The 23802-nt window shown below is 36.3% G+C and overlaps 1 protein-coding gene across 4 annotated transcripts in view; it reads right to left on the bottom strand.

Moving 5' to 3' along the window:
* The window catches only part of LOC108037909 (cyclin-dependent kinase 14), a 107253-nt gene extending 86374 nt beyond the window's left edge, over positions 1–20879 (bottom strand). Inside the window, exons 1-2 of one of the 4 annotated variants that reach the window (XM_044457528.1) lie at positions 20418–20879; positions 19600–19872 (exon numbers count right to left, since the gene is read on the bottom strand). In XM_044457528.1, the coding sequence (XP_044313463.1) occupies positions 19600–19804 (205 nt within the window). In that variant the 5' untranslated portion in view covers positions 19805–19872; positions 20418–20879. Of the gene's footprint in view, positions 1–19599 lie in introns of all 4 variants that reach the window. The other 3 variants (XM_044457529.1, XM_044457530.1, XM_044457531.1) reach the window with 3 other exon arrangements.
* Positions 20880–23802: the final 2923 nt, after the last annotated feature.

Raw genomic sequence — 23802 nt, 5'->3', positions numbered from 1 at the left:
AGGTAACAGTGCACCTATCTTTGTTACCATTTCGTTAATATTTCACAATACAAAAAAAAAAAAAAAAAAATTTTGTTAAATAAACTTGGAATTAGAAACCCAAAGTTTAATAAAAATTATACAATTTTTTTTAGATATAATTCCTGATAAATTGTATTTCCATTAATGGATATTTCCTTCTGTTATCTGGTTAGCAACCATTTTTTCAAGTGTACAAGTTGCATGTTGCCTTGGCACTCAAGGATTGCATTTTGTGCCTCTGACGAGGCTGTCGTTCATCAACGTCTTCTTCCAAGAAGCGTTCGTCTTCGTCTTCATTTTCATCTCTGAGCTGAGATCCCTGTTTTATTTATTCCTTTTTTGTGTTATGTTTTCGGGACTCACAACTCACAGGTGTTGCTCGCTGTCTGCGATTCCACCTGATAGACAAAGTGTCAAATGAGTAATGCAAATTGCAGGCAAAGGCAGCCAAAGGAGCTGCCAAAGGATCCTCCTCGAACGAAGGGTTATGGAGCAGACATTTGCATATGTAGACCAGTGCTTCCTTTTGGCAATGTCTGGGTGGTGGGTACTCGGGGCTCTGGAGTTTCTGGTTAGTTAGTCAGTCACTTTGGCAGCGTTTTGCAGCTGTCATGCATATGGAAGTAGGTCGTAAATCTCTGCCACTTTCGGCTGGCTGCAGCGCTGATTCCATTGCCTTTGCATATTTGATGAATGCGAGGGGAGGTGTGGCGCCCTTTTGATTAATAACTGCAAATTGCCATAATAGTTCACATGATTTGTTCAGTCTTCTATTTATTTCCATGTGAAAATGCGAAATATGACGTCTGTATGGTGTGAAAATTAGGAGAAGCTTGTGATTTAAGTTGGAAAATAAATCAAAAAGCTTACGATTTGTGGGATGTATCGGAAGTCGTAAAAAATGTTTAACAATGCATTTATAATCACAATTAGTTATACAGTTTTATCTCAACGTTTTTTAGATGCTTCTAAAAGCTTTAGAAAATTAAGCATGTGCAAATGTGTTTAATAGGATAGTTTAATAGAATAAACGAAAGAAAATTAATATCTGTGTCTGTGATAAAAGTATTTAAAATTATTATTTTAGAAAAAAACCAATAAAATTTCAAATTTATTCGTAACCAACCACATAACAAATTTAATAAACATACAGTGTTTATTAACTTCTCAAGATTCCTTAAGCGTTCTAAACCCATTAAGCTTTTTATTGTTTTTTAATTTTACTGAGTCCTTTGTTGTCTCACGTTCGTAAAACAATATTAAAATATTTCTTTTCCCCATTACCTATTGATTTAACCATTTTCCCATAAAAGATTTCAAGATTTCAACCGCTCGTTGTTGCTTTAAGCTGCAAAAACTGTGTCAGTTCAGTGGTTCAACATTGGCACATTCGACCCACAATCCGCAAAACCTTCAACATTCAGCCCAACCTCAAAACCACCACCCATCCATCCATCCATCCATCCATCCATTCGGCTTTCTCCTCGCTTGGCAATCATAATTGGCTGGACAATTTGCCTTCGGCAAACATTTACAACATTTTACATGTCGGACGGCTTCCATGACCTCCTCTTTTGGTCCCCCGCTCCCCTTGTGACCCCTCTCGATACTTTTTAATTGAATAAAGTGCACTTTGAACCAGCCAACCCAAAACTGCCCCTGGGCAACACGCCCATCCAACTTGTGACACTTTCATTGTGCAAAATGTCCTGCAAAGAAGTTAAGCGAAAGCTAGGCTACACAGGCAAAAGGATATTAAAAATGGAATTTATTGAAAAATAAAATACACTTTATGGGACTTAGTCTTAATTCTCACTCCTACTGAACATTTAAATACGTTTGGTCTATTTGAATTAAAGTGTATATACTATTAAAATATGATTATTTAAATACTGTAGGCGTTTCCAAAGTAATTTTTTTTTTGTGTAAAAAAACAGGACAGAAGGCAAGACCAAATGAAGCATGAGAAGTGAGAGAATCGTGCGACAGGCAATTTTTCTGATAATAAAAGTGCGCCAATAACCCACTGCACTTTGCACCACTCCGCCCAAAAGCCACTCCCCCTTTCTGCAGCACCCCCTCCCCCCTTTTTGGGCCTACTCTACTCTCGCCACACATAAAAAGCCAAGGAAAAGGAGGCGGCTAGATTGAGTTGTGTGTAGGCCACTCTACTGATGCCCCCAACCCGTATCCATTCATTTCTGTTAATTTATTGCCCTGTGATAGCCAAAAATGGCCAAGGGAGGGGGGTTCGAGGGGGACAGGAAGCTGTCTAACTGGGGAGGGGAAATGTGGGAAGTGGGTGGTGGGAGGTGGGCGGTGGGCGGAGGAAGAGCAAGAGCAGGGGAAAACCATTGCACGTCGCAAGTGCCAATGCTTAAAACTTTTTGCTACGTGACTCGACAAGTGGCCAAGAAAAGGAAGAGGGCGTGAGGGGCAATAAGGGGGGAATGCGGAGGTTCTGGCCAATACGTGGCTCAAATATGCACGCACGCTCACCACGCTAGAAATAATACAGTGGCAAAAAAAGCTAGGGATAACGCCTTTCGAAATATTTGGAAAAATTTATATATTACACTATAATTGGATTGGAAAGTAAAAACTACATTTTTCAAAATATTTTTAAATTTATATGTTAGCAAAATGTGATATTAACATTTTTGTATTTCTATCTTGAGCCCCAACCTAACAAAAATTTAAAATCAAATTGTATATTATACATATTTCAAAGAATAAAATTTTAATTTTGATAATAATGAATTAATTTTCTTTGTTGTATGTTTTTTAAAGATCTGAATTTTTTTTGTTTTAATCTAGTGAATATTCGCTGGCTTTATCATCACTCTCATGTTTAATTCCAAAGAAATGTTCTTTGTTTGGAATGTTAAAGATTTATTTTCAGTGATTCATTTTTACAGGAAGCACTTTATATTAGTAATATTTACATCAAATTATTATAATACAAAATCGTAATAGGTTTTGATATTTTATTTCTCTGAAAGTGGTATTACTCACAGCAAACTTTATTTTCAGTGGCAAACTCCAGCAGACTGTTGCCATCGACGTGGCTCCTTCGTGCTATCTTTTTTGGTCTGCCTAATTTCTTTCCCGCAGCATCGCCACCCGCACTTCACACAGATACACACGCACACACATGCACTCGGCGGAGAGACACCGACACGCATACATATACATAAAAATCAGGTCATGTTCGCTGCTCAAAGTAATGGAATTTGTAATGCGTTCTCCCGCTTTTCCGACCCTGTTTTCCCACCCAAACCACCCCCCTTTGATTGCCGCGGAATGTCGTTTTGTGTGTTCGTCTTCGTCTTGGTTTTTCTGGGCCCCTACCGCTTTTCCCCCCCTGCTTTCCCCAGACTTTTCCATACCCCTTTCCAGCCGCCCGAAAAAACAGAAGCTTTTTCCCATTTGCCAGACTTTTCCCTCCTTGATTTTGCGTGCCCGTCGCTGCAAATTAACTTCTTCTTTTGGAGGGGGAAAATGGAGTGGGAATGGGGAAGGGGGTTCAAGCGGGGGGGTGAAGACCATCTGAAGATACAGGAAAATTCGCCTGTCAATGCTCAAGTGGCGGGGTAAGAGTGGAAACTTCAGTAGCTTCGCTTGTTTGCCATTATTAACAATCTTTGTTGCCATTTTGTGCGGGGACTGCCAAGTGTTCCAGCCACGCCCCCACCGCCCTCGTTTCGCAAATGTATTCAATTAGTTAACTGAAGAAAAATTATATCATTAGCTGGAAGTTCGAAGGGAAGAAGTGGAAGAAGGACAGGAAACACTCGGGAGGTTTATTAAAATTAATAATTGTCCTGGCCTGACATTAAATGGGAATGGTGATAAGGAGGGGCGAAGATGTCCTACGGGGATGGAGATACTTTGTAATAATAATAGAAATTTAATGGAGTCGACAATGATGAAAGGAAGACCTCAAGTATGCAGTTACATTTGTGGAACAAAGGCGATAATTGAAACCTGATTTTATTGAGAGTTTGCAAGGATTTATTCATTAAATATAATAGAAACAATGTGACTTCAAAAGCTCAAGACTTGAGGCATTATTTGACATTTTAATGACTGTTTTAATTAATATAGTAAACTGAACTTGCTCATCATAAAGTAGTTAAACAATAAGACTTTATTATGTGTACTAAAAAGATTTATAAGCTTCTTATAATAAACATACTTTAATTTCCTTGAAACACACAAAAATTGATGGCTCTATTTTGTGACTGGTGCAACATAAGCAACATAATTGTGGCACTTAAATTGTAAATAATTATAAAGATAGTTTACCACACCGAACTTAAGTTTTTGTTCCTACAATTTGCATTGCTCTCTCAACTTCATTATCATTTCACTTCAAAGTTGATCAACCTAAGTTCTTGTCAACTTCAGTTGACTTTCATCATAATTTAATTAAATTGTGTGAATAGAGGACATGCCACGCCCCCCTTTTTGTGGTGTCCCCCAGTAAGTTCTAGTCAATCGAGCGACACAAGCTCTTCATTATTTGGGTCATATTGGAAGGAAAATTCCGCACAAGAAAAAACTTTTCAATTGGCCTAATGACGGGAAACTTCCTGGCACGAGCACTTGACTCGACTGGCTGGCAAATTGGCCAGCAAAATGAGCCAACTACAAGGAAAAGTCGATATTCTCGAAGTACGCCCACTACTCCGCCAATTGCACTCAACGAAGACGAAGTTTCGGCATTTCGTTTGGTAAAAATGTTTTAAAAATACTAAACGCAAGTGCGGAAAGCACCAAGGAAATTAGGAAAGCAAACAAACAAACAAACAGCAAGCAACAAGAACCACGAAAACAAACCGAAAATGTTGCATTCCATTGCTGGGCAAAAAGTTTTCTATTTTCACACATTCGTTGGCCAAAATCCAAGAACTATAACCGAAAATATGCAACTTATATGTGTTTTTATATATCTATATCCAATGTGGCATCAAAAAGCGCGCAAAATGCTGGGAAATTGCGCAAGAAGTTTGCCAAGAAATAAATGGTTGGAGTTTGTGGGGAATAAAATGTGAGAAATGGCAAAAACTGGTTCAACAATAAACCAAGCCAAGAATCTTGATTTGAATATAAGATAAATAATATATGGGAGTAACTGGAAAGCTATAATGAACTAAAAGATTTATTATTTATTACTCAACATTTAAATTTAAAATTAGGTTTCAAAAAAGTTCGAATTAGATAAATTTAACATAGAAACATTCTGGCAATAATAATATTTATTCTATATCATATAGCTCCATTAGGAATGATCTGGAAAAAAGTTAAACAATTGTTTAAAAATTCCCCTTAATGCCCCATTTATTTTTCCTTTATAAATAAATAACCTGATTCCTCAAATCTGAGTTGATCCTGCCGCGCTTAAATTTCGATTCCTGGCATTCATCCCAATAAGGATTACTCTTTCCCGGTCATTACGATGTGCGCTCAGAATGCAATATGCATGCCCGACCATATAGCTAAAGCCCCGTCTAAATCAGTCGAATGGAGCACCTCGGAAAATGCCAGACAAAGTCACACAGACGCATCTGCTTAGCATATCAATGTGCGGGATTTGCATTTAGAGCTGCCACCAACAGATATTAACACCATTTCGGTGGGGGAGCCTCCAAAAAGTCTTGGGTGTTTGTTATTTATGCGTCTGCCTGCACTAATTCCACTCGTACAGTGAGGCCACCTGAAGGAGGATTGGTTGTGTTCCGTGGCCAGACAAATGGACAAAGGTCAGTGAGCAGAGGAAGAAGTCGGTGTGACGTCCGTGAAGTGAAGTGACAGTCTGCAGACTTAAACGGGCTTATCAGAAATTCTAATTGAAATCAACAAAAGAAAAACACAAGCACCGAAAGTGAAATATAAATTGAATTACATATTTTATGCAAACAAAGGCAGGCGGACATCCCGGACCGTAACGCTTTACCCCGCACCCTTTAACCCCTTTCACAGCGATTTGCCAAAAACTTTTGCTTCGTGTCAACATGACGCCACGTTCGGTGTCCACATAAACACTTAGAGAAAAGCTGTATGAGTATTAGAAAAAGATTAAAATATTTATTGGAAAATACTATAAATAATTTTTCAATATATTTACATTTTATTGGACAAGTCCCTATAGGAAATATATTTTATTTTGGAATTCTTTAATTCTACTTTTCAAAATTCAATGAGATAGAAACTACAAATTGTTTTATAATTAATCCAGTATTTTTGGTAATATCAGATGACCATAAATATAAGAAAATTAATAAGAAACATATATTTCCTTATTGATATTATTAAAATGATCTTGATTAAAGCACAATAATTTTTTCCAGTGTTCTAGCAAATTCAATCACTTTCTTGGAGTGGGTAGAAGTCAAAGGGATACCGCTGCAGTTTCCCGCAAAGCCGCTTTCCACTTCGGAATATACCCAACATGTGTCCTTGTTTATTAAATAGTTGCTGTGCAAATCCTTTGGCACTTGCTTTGTGCCTTCCTGGAGCTTATTGTCCATGTTGGATCTACGGGACAACCCTTCTATCTTGTCCATCAATTAGTGTAGAGTGCAACTATTTTTATGGCTTACAGAGCAGTTTGTAACAAATCCAGGGACTTTGTTGAGTTGTCCACAGCAGCAGGGATTATTTTAAGCTATTTTTTGTTAACTGCAACTTGACAATGTTGCTACTTTGGGATTTCTGCTCACGTAGTTGACATAAATTGAGAGTGCAGAGGTAAAAGTAAATAGGAATGGAAGTGCTGAAGCTCTAGGAAAATTTAATGGAAAATAAAAACATATCGCAATCGAAGATATTTTATATTAATAAAGAATCAAACGTTTTCAGCATTAAAAATCGAATACAATATTCAACTCGTAACAAGCTGCATTGGGAATTTCCATTTAAGATGGCATCAAATCCATTCAAAAAGTCATTATCACATATGATAATTAGGCACGAGTTCTCGCCCGTCATTTTATCAAGCAACACCTTTCCCATAAAAAAAAACTGAAGGCATAAATTAAATTCGAAAAAATCAGATATATATCTGCATAATTTCGGAGACAACGTGAGGCGCCTGACAAAGCTCATAGCTCGATTTGCATAGAACAGAAATAACAGCATAATAATGAAATCAAATCAAGTCGGAATGGAGTGCAAAATCAAATTAAATTCTGCTGCATATGGAAATATTTTACCCAACTAATTCAATTAACAAGCACAATGCGAAAAGGGCAAAAATATGAGGTTAGGTTGGGGATGTGTGAAAGGATATTCCTTTTGTTGAGGAGCTTGGGAGCCCGGCGAAAAGACGGTCGGTTGGGGTCCTTGCCCCCGACTCGATCAAAAGGGGCGCAGGACAAAGGGGCCGAGGCCAAAAGGAGCCGGACCAAGGTAAAATTTCCGTATACAAAACACGCGCCACATGTGCAACTGCCAGCTCCCAAGGATGTGGTTGGATGGTTGGATGGTTGCATGGCAGGATGGCAGGATGCTGGTGCCGCTTGCCAGGACGCTGACGGTGACTCAAGAGCACTAAGCTCCAAGCGGCAACATCCGTTTCATAAACGCAATAGTTGGAAGCCCGAAACCTAAGCCAACTTACAGTGGTGAAAAATATGAAAATATATGCACTGCAAGTGTGTAAATTAGGGGGTACACAAGGAACACAATATTTAATACATTTTTACAATCTTATGAATACTTGTTCATAACAAAAAAGTGAAGTATAAAGCTCTATTAAGAAACTTCAGTACTATTTGTAATATAGGAAATGATTCAAGCTAAGAAACGAATTTTTTTCATTTTTAACAGAGATGGTAGTAGTTTTCCCTTTAAGACAAAAGTTAAACTCAATTTGTCAATAATTTAAACATGCACTCAGTTACGCTTAATAATTCCGTTCTATAGATCTAAAGATCTATGATATCCATTTCAAGAAACATAAATATTTATCCAGTCATAAATCTTCTCTTCCATTTGTCTGAACCCCGAACCACAGTGCAACTTCTTTTCACATCGGGCCAGAGGACCAAACGACCTGCCACACAAAACCTTGCCCAGGAGTCTGTGAACTCTCTGCTGGCTCAAGTTCCTGTGTGCCTGTGTGACAATTTTCCATGACCCCTTCCTGGTTTTCCCGCCCCTGCACCTATTCCCCCCCTTTTCCCCATTACCTTTTGTGTGCTATTTTCACGCTTTTACGCCGCAATTGTTGTGGCAACGTGGAGCGGAGAAGGCATTGCATTGAAAGAGATGGGAGCGACTTTGCCTAACCATATGAAAGAAATGATGACTTTAAAACTAACCTACAATTGCCCAGCAGTCGACAGTTTGATGGAGTTTCCATTGTGGCAACAGTTTGAGAGCGATTGCTGGCAGGAAGTCTATTTAGGCCGGCGTCTATTGTGCGGAGGTCACTGAATTTGTGGGCTTTATGCCAAAGTTCATGAACTTTTTTGACGGCAAATAAACGAAGCCCACAATCGAACGCCAAAAGGCGGGGAAAACTCATTAACAAATTGCGGAAAGTGTTTTCCCCACCTGACCATGACGTGAATAAGAGAACAGTTCTGCACGAGAGACAATCGCAGAACACTCAGACATGCTCCACATTTGTCTCGGGTTAACATGTCACGAAGTCGCCACGTCACGACTATGACAACATTGATGGGACTACGACTGGGAATGGGATGGGTTCTGGATGGGTGCGGATGATGCACACCACTTAGAAACCATTAATAACTGGGTTATGTAATCGAGACAAGAACCATGTGAATGACAGCCCAAGAGCCACGGGAAGCGAAGCGAGGGAGGTCAAGAGAAAGCCGGCTGTGGTTGTCAATGAATGAATGTGGAGCATTCAATTGTCAGTCTACACTGAAAAGGCTTCTTCAGAAAATTACTGCTAGGTAATTATTAAATGACGCCCAACGTGGGGGTCTCTTAAATTGAGTAATTTTAAATGTAATATTACGATTCAGGTTTAGTTCACCAACCAAGTGCTTCAATAAAATGATCTCATGCTGAAGAAGTTTCCTTGCTGTCCATAATAAAATGATATCACGTTGGGCTCCCATTAAATTTATTTATCTAGTAAGGTATAATAAGGTAGTAAAGAAATGGCGCCCAACTTGGGGCCTTATTACACTTGGTATTTAAAGAACTTGTAAATTTAAGCTTAGCTATTTTGTAGTAATTTAAAATGTTTATGAAGTTAAAGTCTAACTATTTCAATAACTTTGTAGTTCCCATTTCATCTTTTCCAAGTGCATAATTTCACCGGTCATAGTAACCAATGCAACACTGACGGACATTTGATTGCCATGGGAATTCGGCTTGGTTATTTTGGCTCCTCCTTCGACTTCACTCCTTCTCCGTAGCTATTATGCCAGTCAAAACAGGCGGCTCCCATAACTACGACAATTTCAATTTCGATTGCCTGGCCTGAGAGTGTGACAAGTGTCGACAATTATCAAGTATACGCCACCTGATCACGACTGCAACCAACACCAAAGACCCATGCCTCGGCTGCAATCTCCCCTGCGAATGACACACGTGCGTCAATTGCCACCGAATTAATTGAGCGCACTCATGAGACTGTCAATTAGCAGAATCAAGCAAATTTATGGCCAACAGCAAAAGCGAAACGGGCAAAGCAAAATGTAACAGAAAAAATAGAAATACAAATAAAACGCGAGGCAAGAAATATCAATAGCCCACAAACGGAACATCAAATCGGACTGTCAATTTGTGAGGTCGAGCACAAAACGCGTGTCTAGCCCATAAAAAAGATGCTAACAAAAATTCTCATCGAAGAAATATGATAGAATAGAAAAACAAAAACGAAAGACAGAAAAAATACTTTTGTGAAGAGCAAGAGAATGTCAAAAATTAGCAACGAAAATAAATGAGCCCCGAGAGATAGAAAAAGACATCGTCTCTATAGAGAAAAGAAAACTTTTCATGAAGTTTATTATTTTTTCTGCCTTTCCGTCCAACTCTTTACTCATTTTTGCTTTGGCCGGGTAATTTTCGCCTTATCTCCGCTTTGGACAACAAAAGAAACCAGCGAAGTGGACCGCGCAAAAAAAAAATGTATTTAAAACTTGTCGCTAATTTTGACAACAATTCGCAATTTAGACCTCCTCCTCGGCAAAGTTTGCTAAGGCATCTTAATGATGGCTAATTAAAAATCTCAACTGTCACAAAGTTACGAACAATTTTTTTTTTTATCTACGAGGCTAAAAATAAAGAAAACGCAAAATATAAAACGAGATAAGTCTGTCATGGCAATTAAACAAAATCATTTTCTGTTGTATCGTTTTGTGTTTGTTTGGAAAACAAAAGATTGTTTCGGCCGCGTTTAAAAATAGCTCGTTGAGATGGCCAAAAATATCCCAAAGTATCTTGAAGATATGTGGCGTGGCATGCGGATAGGCAGACAGGCAGTCAGACAAGTGCCTTTGTTATTTCGAATGGAAATGCTCGAGCAGCAGCTGAAAGCAAAAGTTGCCGTCGCAGCCCACGCATTTTCCAGGAAAATGGGGGGCGGGAAAATCAAGGGTCTGGCGGAAAAGGAAGCCGCAAACAAATTACAGCCTCCGAATGACAGCTGTAGAGGAACAATTGCAACGAAAAGCATCCCACAAAACAATCGCCTGCCTGTCCAGAAACTGAGAAATCAAGTTTTGTGTGGCACCGCAAAGTCAATAAATACTTAGCTAAGCAAATACCCTAGCAAGATTAGGGAAATCACTAAGTAAATAAGAGAAAAGACGATAAACGTGTTTTCGATAGATCTTACAAATTCACTTAAAATTGGTTTTGCGAGCAAAAGATTTATTAATTAAAATCTATGGCCTTAACAAAAGCTTAAGTAAGATACTTATTTATTGTTGAATTTTGTAGGTATATTCTAGGAGTATTCAAAATAAATACTTATTTAATTGATTTTGCTTTTCAATAGTAAGTTTTTTAATAGGATTTATATTGTATATGGGTTGATAAAAAATATTAAGTAATACTTAGACTTTTAACTAATTGAAAAAGTCATAATTATTGGACTACGAAATATTTCTTGTTCATATTTATAAAAAAACCATTTCCAGTATTTTCAAGTAATGGCTATTTTTCAGAAACATTCTATCCTTTTAAAGGGTAAATTCCCCCAAGCAAAAACCAACCTAGACTTTGTGTTTTCCTCTTTGCGCAAGGACATCTCCCCATTGAAAACTAAAAATCGGACTGTACAAAAAAATTGACAAAACAAAACACAGAAGTACTGAAGAGAAAGACCAGGAACACAATAACAAACAGAAAATGGCATAATAGGCTTTGTGGGCGTTCACCAGTGGTTTTCTACTACAATGCCTACAAAACACTACCAACAAAGAGGCAACAACTTTACACAAGGCCCCCAGAAAAAAAAAAGGTAAAAAATCATAAAAATGCCTGGCAATACGAGTGGATAAAACGCAATGCTCATAAAAATTGTTACGCACATTGAGCAAGGGCAGCATGTGTGCGTGCCCCAAGGATATCCTGAAAAAGGACCCACACCTGACTCAAAAAAAAGAGGGAAAGACACCGTCTGTTGCTCTACGCAATATTGAAAAAATATACAAATTTCCCCATTACAGTTTCCCATTTTATTTCTCTTTCTCAAGCTTTTTTTTGGAATGCCTGCAAGTGGCAGTAAAATTAAATGAAAACTGTAGTCCTGCGAAAAAAATGAATACAACCTGAAATAAGTATAAAATATAAATGCTGGATAAAGGAAAACTAGATGAGCTGGCAACAGAGACGAGAATTGTACATTTGCATTTAATTAATGTTCATTAAATATTTACAAATTGTGGTGAATTACCGCAAAATGTTTCGGGAAATGGTGTGAAATTCGGGTGGAGCAAAAGGGTGTGGGAAAATCAGTAACTGCGGCAGGAAAATGCATCTGACTCCTTCCGACTTTATACATTTCTGCATGTCTATGGGTATTAGGGTGATCCACTTTGTACTCATCAAGTTTATACTTCTAACAAATAATATTAAAACAGTATAAACCACAAGTTTTATATTTTTTATGAAGGTTTTACATTTATTTATAAATTATTCTACGCTTTTAACTTTAAATTAAGCTTCGTAAAAGTAAATTTAACATAAAATATCAAAATGTTTGACCTATAAAATCTAAATATTCTGAAATCTTTAAATCAGGTTGATCTGTGAGTGAAAATAGTTTTGTTCCAAGAGAATCGTGGATAATATTTTATTTAAGAGGCAATCCTTTGTTTTTGTAAAACTCGACACACCCTACTGGTTGGTTTAAATACCTAAGTGAGTGTGTCCGGTACATTTCGCATTCTGCGGTGCCATTTGGTTCGTAGCGTGCGAATTTTCGGTTCTATTTGGTTCGATTAGATGCGTGTTCCGCTGCGGTTTGCACTTGGAACCGTCATGGATGTTGAACATGGGTCCTTCGAAGGAACATTGGGGGTCAAGGGTCAGGGGGTCAACTGTGCGCAGTGACAGTGGTCAGTGTTGTTTGAAATTTCGGTTTTCGTTATTGGATTTGTGGCGAAAGAATCTCTAATGGGCGAAAAGTCAAAAGCAAACAGAGTGAAATAAAGTTCAAGGAGAAACTCGATTGGTTGTTGGAATTTTAGATATATTTCGTAAAGCAACGACAACTTGGTAAAATGTAGGGAACATTTTGTTGAAATTTAGTAACAGAATAAGTGAAATTAAAAAAATTTTTTTTTTTTTTTATTAAGAAACGACTAAGTAAATAACCATCGACAATTGTAAGAAATGGATTTTCCAACTAATGTGGGTAAATGTTGGCATTTAAATTAATTTATTTTAAGATTATTTTTCAAGACATAACGCACGTCATCCCACAGTCCACTCGTATTAGATACCTATTAGGAATGCCTGGCATGCCTTAAATACAAGTTCAATTAATTTGAGAAGCTCTGCACATGCAATTGACAATTGCAGCTTCTTCCGAAGGGGGAATAAATCAATCAGGGGCCCTGGCAGGTGATTCAATAAATTAAATTTCCCAATTATTGCTAGGAAGCCTGGAACCGAGACAAAGGCCGTAAACCACTTTGGAGTCGAGTCCGCAGTAATTGCCATGAGTGAGCAGATTTTCCAGCCCATTTGGTAGTTGTGCGTCACTGGCGAATGTCGAACTTAATTTGCAAAATATGCAAAACTTAATAATAAATACCGAAATTTTGGTACGCCGCGTATCGCAATCGATTCGCCACTCAAACTGATTGCGATGGAAATGAAAAACTGCAAAAGGAAGCACAAACAAAACCAAATTGCGAGTTTCCCATTTTGGCATAACGATTTTCCCTCTTTTTTTTTTCTTTTATTTTTTGTTCTTTTGTAAACTGTGTTCGATGACAGGCAAAACGAGGCGAGCGACAATTAAAAGCAAAATAAAAAGAAGAAAATTCAGAGAAATTGTTAGGCGATGATGTCCGAGATGATTCCGCATGATACGTCACAGAACATTCGGCGTTATTCGAGTGGAAACAGTGCTCCACCTAATGAGCGGAGGTATTCCCCCCGAAAAAAGGGGACTGTCTGTGGATTCTTTGGGTTGGCGATCTCGGGTCTATAAGTGTGAATCATGCTCACGAAATTCGTGATCTGGAACCAGGTTTCGGGATGGAATCTGTTAAAAACCCATTTCCTGTTCACTCAAAAGGAATGTGGGTTCCGAGTGTGAAGAAAAAATATATTTAAATTCTTTTGGACAAAAAATGTTAAAGCTTATTTAAAAGGGTACTGTACCACAAATTTTAAGAATACTTTAGTTTATCTTTTTATTAAATCTCTACTACTTTGCTTCAGTTTAATCCACTTATACTCAAAGGAACATTTTTTTAGGATTGTTGGAACTGAACTATGTCAATTTTAATTGGTAACTTATGTTTTATATATGCAATTTCTTACATTTTTCTTAAGCTTTTTTCAAAAATAAGTATCAAAATGTTAACAAAATGCAAAATAGTAAGAAATTAATAAACTTTTCAAGGTAGGATTAAATGTAACCCTGTAGAAACCAACCCATTAGTAAAACTACTACCATAATCGTAACAAATTAAAAATACATTTTTGAAAAAAGCTAGAATATCTTGTCACGAAACCATCACTAATCCAAAGGACTCAAGCAACAAACCGACTGAAAACAAATTTTATGCGACCACGCGCCATTTGATTTCCCTCAAAAAAAGGGAAAAATCAACAGAGGAATGGGTAAAGAGTAAGTAAAGTGGAAATTCAAATGGAAATACTTGAAGCAGTTGCATCGACCAGTTTATCAAAAAGATGCTCCCGAAAGATTTCGCCCCCTCGAGTTATGCATTTCGTTCTAATGAACTCCGGGCCTTTCAGCGCTTTCAGTTCCTTACTTTTTCGGAGCAATAAAATCGTAATGAAGCGGGCAACATAAAACAGAACGCCAGAATGGAAGCAGACGATTTTTGGAATGGGTCTTAAGGTGAATTTTATGCGCGTAATTAGCAGCAATTAGGGCGGAGGGGGCGTGCGGATATTCAATATTCGGTAAACAGAGCTTAACATGGACTTGAGGCCATTCATTACGGTCTGACAGCAAATTACATTTTTTTTCTATGTTCGCTGGCTCTTTCTGTGTCTGTTATTTTGTACTTTTTATTCACACGCCTCGAATGGCATTTGCGAAATGCAAATTACGCTAAGCAAATTAGCGCGGAAGCGCCAAAGTGCAAGACAAGAAAATAAAACAAAGGGGGAGTGAAATGGAAGTGAGGTGTGTGCCAGGGAAATGCAAGACAAATTAGCTGGGAATGGAGGCTCCATGAACAATAATGCGGCATGTGTGCGGGTGCACAATGCCAAATGAGCTGCGAACGCCAGTGCAAATAAGGAAACTTAATAACCAAGTGGAGATATTTATGGAAATTAATTCAGGTGACTCATTTGGCAAGGAAAGAAAGACCTAAGGTCATGGAAAGGGTAAATTAGGGTTTAAGGTTTCCTTTTTGGGAAGTCTTAAGAGAAACAAACTAGCTCTTAAGTATTTTTTTACAATTTGTTCTTATTCTGTCATTCGTTTTCTTAAAATCTCGGAGTAATCTAAACCAAAACTGCAACAAAGCACTTCTTAAGAATTCCAAATGCCACTGCTCTTGAGTTAACTTCTTGACACCTCCAAGTCGTTACAATTAAATATGAAACATAGCCGGGGCGCAGGCTGTGCAGTTTCCAGCCTCTGAAGACCCAGTTAAGTTGTTAGAATGCACAATAAACGCATTCATAAGTCTGGCGTAAAGTCTCACAGCAATTTAGCCAAAGTCTTCACACCGCGACGGACTCGCCCACAAATCAAATTGCAATCCCCGAGAGCCAAAGCAAACTGAGCTGGGTTGAGTAGGGTTGGGCTTTAGCAGAGATGGGTTATATTGGTGCACTCGGAAAAATTATGATCTTAACTTCTAAAAACAATCATGAAAAAATCTATAAATAATATAAATTAAGATGATTTATAAGGATTAAACAAATTTATTACATAGGGATCTCTCTAGTTTTAGCAAAAATAATTGCTTATATATTGAACATTTAGTAATAAAAATTAGGAAAATTATCGGCTTTAATTTTTAAATTTATTTAAATAATTTTGAGACCCCAGAATCCTTAAAAAAAGCTGCGTTCGTTAGTTAATATTTTTTTTAAATTCTTTTATAAATTTTATTAAGTCTATTTTTCGAGTGTCTGAAGGGAAACAGGAAGCGCGATGAGCAGACCGACACCTGGCCCTCCGCTCATGACAAACTGCCACTCCAGGCGTGGCTGGGAAATTGTTGGGAAAGCGGGAAAAGCGGGACAAGGTGGGCAATTGAAAAATGACGCCCGGCCAGCCGGTGGAAATGCATTCAGCAAATGAAGCCGGCCCAAAAGCACGTGAACCGAGCAAACAAGACACATGAAAAGGTAGCATCAGCAGCTGTGGGAATTTATTCAGTTTGAATGCGACCGATATGTCAATATACAGAATGCTGTTTGCGTTTATTTTTTCACCTTCTTTTTTGCCCACTATATGTTTTATTAGCGATCCACTAATTGCAAAAATTTGTTTCGCATTTATCCGGCGAGCCAACGACAAATAAAAAGGGCAATAGAGTGCGCGCGTGTGTGGTTTTGCTGCTTTATGATCATTAAATATTTGAAAAAAGTTATCAGCGATTCGGGTTCTCGGTTACCTGATGCTGAAATAAAATTATAAAGCATTTCGTGTTGACCCTCAGCTCTAGGCACTAATTGAAAATGGCCATTGAGGAGGGGAAAAAAATACAAAATAAACACACACTTTTTCCATGCTGTTTATTTATTTTATTTGCCATGGGTAAAGTTGCATTTGCTGCGATAAGCAGCGAAATCACAACTGATAAAAGAAATAAAAGTCAAAGGAATAAACACCACGGGCAAATAACAAAATGTTATGTAAATAGTATAGAGATAAGGAAAAACGAGGAGTTTTTCTTCCCTCCAATATGTAACAATTAAAAAAGATTAAAAAAGGGTAAAGTTTAGCAAATACATTTAATGACGTACATTTATCGACAACATTTTTTAGTAACCAATTAATATGTTTTTTAACAAATAAAATTTAATGAAACATTTAATGTATACTAGTGTCGTTAATAAATGATAGTTCATAAATATTTGAATACGAAATTAAAAATCAAAATAACTTTTGTCGTTCATTAATATAGTTATCAATTTTTAAGTACCCTAAAATATATATTTGCCATGTATGATAAGCTCTTGTTCATATTGGAAAACAAACTTTATAATATAATCAAAAGTACCATACTGAATAATAAATATTTAAATAAGAGCAGCTGTCATTTAAATAGTGAAAGGCAGTTGTAAATGCAGATTATTGTTCCGACGTGCACTTAAATAATGACGCCTTTAAATATTTACCCTATATATTAAATGATTTAAGTGAAAAACGCAAAGTCCAATTGTTCTATCTATTATATGTATAGCACTCAAATGAATCACGTTTCCAGCTGTGTCATGCCGCTTATCAAACATTCCTCTTTGTTTTAGTTGATAAGAAATAACACAGAAAATTACTTCAAAATTGGAATGATAGGATAAAAATGGCAGCCAGCTAAATTGGCATTTCGCCAATGATATCTGCAAAAACAAAGAACAATGAGCCAGAGTTTTTTTAGCCAAGTTTTATCGAAGAAAACCGTTAACCGGCAACCGTTAGCTCTGATTTAATTAGAAGATTTTTTTGTTTGCTTGCTACAGTTTATCAAACTCTAAAAACAACACACGATTTTAGCATCAAACTGTGACCGTGGCGGGGATTTAAGTTTCGTAGTTGTTGGACGCTGTCGTATGTTTCTTTTACTGGCTTTTAAAGCAGGTTTTCCATTTGGCCTTTGGCATAAGCCACACACACTGAACTACTCGAGTGCCCAGCTAAAGCCGCACAAGTCGCTCTTTGAATGTTTGGCTTTGTGTGTCGGTGTTTGGGGCATACAAATATGAATAAGCGTACAGTGGATGCTGCCGAAAAGGAACGACAAATACTAGAATTCCAAACTATAGATATAAATAACAAATATGAACAGAGACAACAATTAAAAATCAGTTCAGTTTAGGATTCTTGATCTAAAATGGTTTTCTGGAAGTCCAAACGATCCAAAATGCTTTGAAACTATCGTTAAGAATATCAAATTATTATATTAAAATATCGAATTGCTATACATTAAATTAAGATTAATGATTACACATAGTTTATTTAAATTGTTTTACTATAAACAAACAAAATAATTGAGACACAAAGAAAACAAGAAACGGTCACCATAACCAGTGACCACTGTAAAGGTAAAGTAAAACACCGGGCAAAGAGAAATATGCAAGATGTTGTAGCTGCTGTTGTTTTTTGTGATTATTCCTCTCTTTTTGCGGCTGCTGCGTGTAAAATCAATAAATTCGAGCGGGTTCAGAGGTGACGACAACGTCGAAAATGCTTATGACCTTCAGGCCTCTGGCTGACCTTCGCAATAACCCTCCAATGGCCCCGCCCCCTTTCTGCCGTGCTACCATTTTCCGCCTTGGCAATTAAATTTTGTATGTAATTTTTTACACTTTTTTGCTGGCCGCCACTTCTTAATTATCGTTGTTAAGCTGGTTATGGTTTGTTGCCGCTTTTATGCTCCGACTTTTTGTTTGACTGTGTTCCCCAGCAGCGGCATTCATTAATTTCTTGCCTTATTTGCTGCCCTCGCTCCGCTCATTTGGTTATTGATATTAATAAAACTTTTCTTTCTCCAAAAGCCAGAAACAAATCCGCCAGCAATCGTTGCTCAACAAGTTACGTCAGAAAAAAAATGCGTTGGTGGGGGTATTTTAAGTGCTTTGCCCAGATCCCAGAATACAAAACAAAAGATTAAGCTTTGAGGGATTAGGATTACAGGCATTGTGTACCGGGCAAACAAATGTGGAAGTCTTTGGCAAAGCAAAGATAAGCAGGAATTATGGAATTTTGGTTTTAAAAATTTCCATACCAGCGTAATTGCCATTGAAGCCGTCAAAACTTTAATGAAAAGTTTCGAGTTTCGTTTACAAGAAAATGTTTAAGCAATGGGATTTATTTTATGGTAAACTTATTCCATTTCCTTTACTAATTATAAACAAAATGTCACTATTAGCATTTGGAAACAAAATTACATTATAAATAATTTAATATTCTTTAACAGTTTTTAATGCTTTAAAGTAGCATGAGCTTAAAATGAGATTAAATGTTCCAAGTTGAATAAGAGTTTTACAATTAAGTATAGTTTAATCTTTGTTCGCATCGCTTATTTTATTTTAAGAACTAATTTTACTTTAATTGCTTCTTAATTTCTGTATTCTTTTTGGTTGTACTACATTTTAGTTAATCACTCACTTCAGTTTCCTTAATGGCAGAGTTTGGCATTGACTAGAAACCTACAATTACCTATGTTCGTTTGCCTTGAACTTTAACCGAGATGTCTTTTGTATATGCACCTTGCATTTGTGTGTTTCGTTTTAAGTGGGTCACCTTTTAGGTTTTTCTCTTTCGGGGGTTTACTTGCCATCATATGGCTATTATTTCTAAACAATATTTATTATTATAATATTAAATGGTATAAAGTTGTTTTAAGTATTGAGTAATATAAAGATTATCAACCATTTTATGCCATTTATATTTCAAACATTTTTTTTTAAAACAAAGTTTAGTCATTTGAATGATTAAAAATTACTTCTAAATTAAGATCCAAAAGACTATTTGCAAATCGATAGAGTTTCAGTCAGGTTATGTGCTAAGTTTTCTTAGGAGCTGGTAACTTTTTCTCAGGTCTTAAGAATTGGATCGGAATATTCACCGAATTCACTAAGTACCATCCTTAGATATACTGCCTTTTGAATAGATACAGCTATTTTCTTATGTTTCTTATTTTCCCAAAATGTCTTCATATATTTTTGATAAATATCCTTAAGGAAATCACTTACCATCTTTAGCATTGGTTGCCGCCGTTGTTGTTGTGGTGGCCATAGTTTTGTTAATCTTAGATTTTGTTGTTGGTGTTGTGCTGGCAGAGGCCTCTGCCGACGCCGACGTCGCTGCCCTGTAGAAAGCAGTGGTTGTTGTTGATGACGTTATTGTTGTTGTGTCCACGGCGTCAGCAGCTGATGACAAACTTCGCGAACAGTGCATTAGTCACCTGTTTTTTACAGGTGCAATAAGGGGATGGCAAGTGGGTGGTTTTTGTATACGTACAACAGCTGATAAGGGGAAAAAACGCGAAATTTGGTAATCAATGAAGTAAGGGGTGAGGTAGGGGGTGTGGGGGTAAGCCGGAAATGGGCAAAAACAAACAAAGACAGTTTAAAAAAATCACGAAGTTCCTTTAGTTTTCTTGATGATGGTAAACAGTTTAAAAGTGATGTATTGTTATAATTTTGCATTATTTCAACGTTTTCTGATGGTTTTTAAATTTTGTTAATAAAATTGGGGAGTTTATAATCATTTTATTAAGAAACCTTTTTTAATGCGATTTTATATAAGCCTTTCTTTCTAATTCCGAAAATGATTTATGTCCCATTACTTTAAAACGCAAAAAGTTAAAAATATGAGAAATCATATGTTGATTTAGTCTGATTGATTTACAGTTATTATCTGATATTTTAAATAAATTGGTTTTTTTTTTTTGATTATGTATTTTTATTTGTCCTATTTTTTTAGATTTTATTCTCTAAATTATTTTGAGATGTAATTGTGCTTTCATTCATTTTAGAAATCAAATCCATATATTGATATTTTTGGGTACTTCTTAGCTTTCTGTTTTGGGTTCACTTTAATAAGAGAAACGTTCTATTAAATATTTCATTTTAATTTGTTTTCTAGCACAGTTGCAGCTGCCTTTATTTATAATTAAATTTATATTTTATTTCTGTTATTATTTCGGTATTTCTCTTGTTGTTTTTATTGTACTTTTGGTTGCATGTGCGTCGGTGTTTCAGTATGTGTGGGTGTGTGTGTGTGTTTATACGCGTGTATGGTGCACTGTGTTTGTTGTTGTTGCCCGTGACGCGTACGCGTGCTTTCTTGATCGCACCTGCACGTTTTCAATGGCCCGCAATATGGCCGCACTCTTCTAACAGCCACTGCACATGTTTTTGTTAATTTTACGCGTTTATTTGTTTAGTTTCTTGTGTAATTTCGCAATTGTTTTTTTACGGCGACTCGCGGAGCGAGCACGAATTTGGTCACACCACATCGCCAATGCGGCCGTGCGCCCGCCAGGTCCAAAATACCAGCCGATGTCGCTGAAAAATACCAAAACATATGGCTTCGCAGAAAAAATACCGCCTGCGTCTTACAGCACACTGTTAACAGCACTCTCTGCAGTTGTACGTTACTTTTTGAAATTGATTTGAAAAACTTGTTAATATAGTTGTAAAACTATATATGTCATTAGTTTTGCATTCGATTATTGTTCACAAATTTTTAATCAAAACAATTTACTCAAACAATGTTTGGGGAACTAGCTGCATCTATTAAAAGTTTTAAGTTATAAAAATTAAAAATACTTTAAGACCCACTTAAGTTATTTGTTTGCTAATCGGCTGCAAACAGAAGTTTTAAAACAAAACCAATTTGTCCTTTTTGTATTGAGCTAAAGAATTTGTTAATAAAAAATAACAGTCTACTTTAATCCAACCATCTGGCAACTTCGCAACACAATTAAAATTAAAATAAAAGTTAGCAAGTGATTTATAGTTGGAAATAAAATAAGGTATTTTATTATTTTATTTACGTAAAATATTGTTGTGCTTCAATGAAGATGCCACTTGTTTTGTAAGATTTATCCTTGGTTTGATTTGTAAGTAAGATTAGTAATTTATTAGTTATTATTCTTACTTATGGTTTTACCTCTATTTTGTGGAAATTTATTTTTTGGTTTATTTTCTTTGCATTTATTGTGATAAGTTTTTACCCTTTCTTCAATTGGAGAAAAGTACATGGGTACTGTGTTAATATAAATTATATGTTAGTTATCTTATCTAAAAATGATTTTGTATAAATTATTATTGTTTTATTTGTCTACGTTTTTGGAATGATTATAAAGTACGCGAGTTCATGAAGTACACCAGCCATTTTTTTGGTTTTGGGTTATATAAGGCGTTTATTATTCATTAATATTAATTGCCATTAATTTTTCCAAGAGAATAAATAGTCAATGTTTTTTTAAATTGAAATAATACATATTGAATGAATCACTTATAGAACACGTTATTTATCATTAGGTTTTTACGTTTTTAGCAACCAATCTAATGATAAATGACGTAGGCTTGAAGTGATTCATTCAATATTTAAAATTGTTCTTAATAGGAGGTGATTTCATAGTATTCTTAATATTCAAACAAAAAAAAATATCCCAACATTAAAATTCCAAAAGATAAAAGCGACCTTGACAGACATTTTTCGCACTGGTTCCCAATAGTTTTAAACAAAAACATTTTTGTTTTACAATTTGTCCAAAATCGGTGACCTTGAAGCAAAATATGGCACAAATATTACGACAATAAAAGGCGAACACAACAAGCGGCTTAGTTTGATAAGTGAGGTAATTTCGGATGACGAAGATCGCCCGACTTCTCCCACTCACTCCCAGTTTTTTTATTTTTGTACTTTTTTTGTCACCCACTTTGCATGGGTATTTATCTTTTTTATTTTTTAGTATTCCGCACGATTGTTGAGTGAAAGTTGCCACCGTTTAGAGTAATGTCTCTTGTTGTTGTGAGTGCCACGCCCCGTCCGCCCAATCGTCACCTGTCGATGGATGTGAGTGAGGTGTTAATTCGACAGTCAATTGTGTAAAAAGAGTGCGGCTGGCAGTTGCATAATATCAAAGCTGAAACCGAAACTCGAGCAATTTTTTAGGGGCCAAGACAGCTAAAAAAAAAAAGCACTTAACAATTAACCAACTCCAAGAAAAGCCATAAAAATCGGCAGAATCGAAATGGGTTTTTTTGGGACAGAAAGAAAAACGTGTTCTGCCCGTGCCGAAATCAATTTCGAGCTGCAGAATTAAAAGCCACAAGCTGGGGGTCATAAAAACACATGAAAAGATCGCTCTCCAGATCCCAGAAACAAGTCAATGTCCTTAGCAATCCACTTCGATCTTTGATTTCTTCTGATTCCCTCAAAAAGAGCATAGTTACTTGGCTATTCATTTAAAAAATAAGAAAGCCTTTATTTTAAATATGAAAATAATATAAAGTAGTGCTTTTAAATATATTCTTTTTAAATACAGTTCTAATAACTAATAAATAGTTATATTGGAAAAATTCTTATATAGAAAAAAGAAAATGGGCATTAGAAACCCATTGCGACTTAACATTTTTAGAAATTAATATATACCAGTTAAATATTTTAATTTTCTTTTATTTCAATTCTTTAAGGGTATTCAATCATTGTTTTCATAATATAAAGTAGTGCTTTTAAATATATTATTAAATTATATAAAATATATTAACACATAAATATATACAGTTATTTTTGCAACCAAGAAAAATGTTTTAAAAAACCTAATAAAAAGTTAGCTTGAAAAATGAGTTATATAAAAAAATAGAAAATGGGGCCCTAAAATCCATTGCTATTTAAAATATTTACAGATTAAAATATACCAGTTAAATATTTTAATTTCCTTTTATTTTAATTCTTTAAGGGTATCCAACCATTGTTTTCTTAATCATTTGTTCCTTGCTTTACGAGATCTTTTTTATTGTTGTATATGGTTTAAGCCCTTTTGCAGGTTTGGCCTGTTTGCAGAGCTCTTGTTGGCCAAAAGGGCCCCAGAACGAAGAACAAGTTCTGCTCGCCGATCGAGTGGCAAATGGATCGATCGATCACCACATGAAAGTCCCACATGAACAGGAGATACATTTTCCTTCTATGCAGAGCCGCGTTTTCTCCCCAACCATTTGACCCATTTAACTACATTTAAATGGACTGATTTGCATAGAACACATTTCGACTTTTGTTTGGCCGCTCTAGTGGGCGTTTTTCGGTTCGGTTTCTGTGCATTTCTAATGAATTATTAACCCAGAACCGGGGGAAAACGCATCCCAAAGATGCATCTTCCCTGCAGAGACAGTCGCTCCAAAGCTAATTGACTCTAAAAATAGCCGGAGCAGGTTTCTCCGTCT

Source organism: Drosophila rhopaloa, unplaced genomic scaffold, assembly GCF_018152115.1.
Source record: "Drosophila rhopaloa isolate 14029-0021.01 unplaced genomic scaffold, ASM1815211v1 contig_163, whole genome shotgun sequence".
Taxonomy (NCBI): domain Eukaryota; kingdom Metazoa; phylum Arthropoda; class Insecta; order Diptera; family Drosophilidae; genus Drosophila; species Drosophila rhopaloa.
This window is presented reverse-complemented; position numbering and strand designations above follow the sequence as displayed.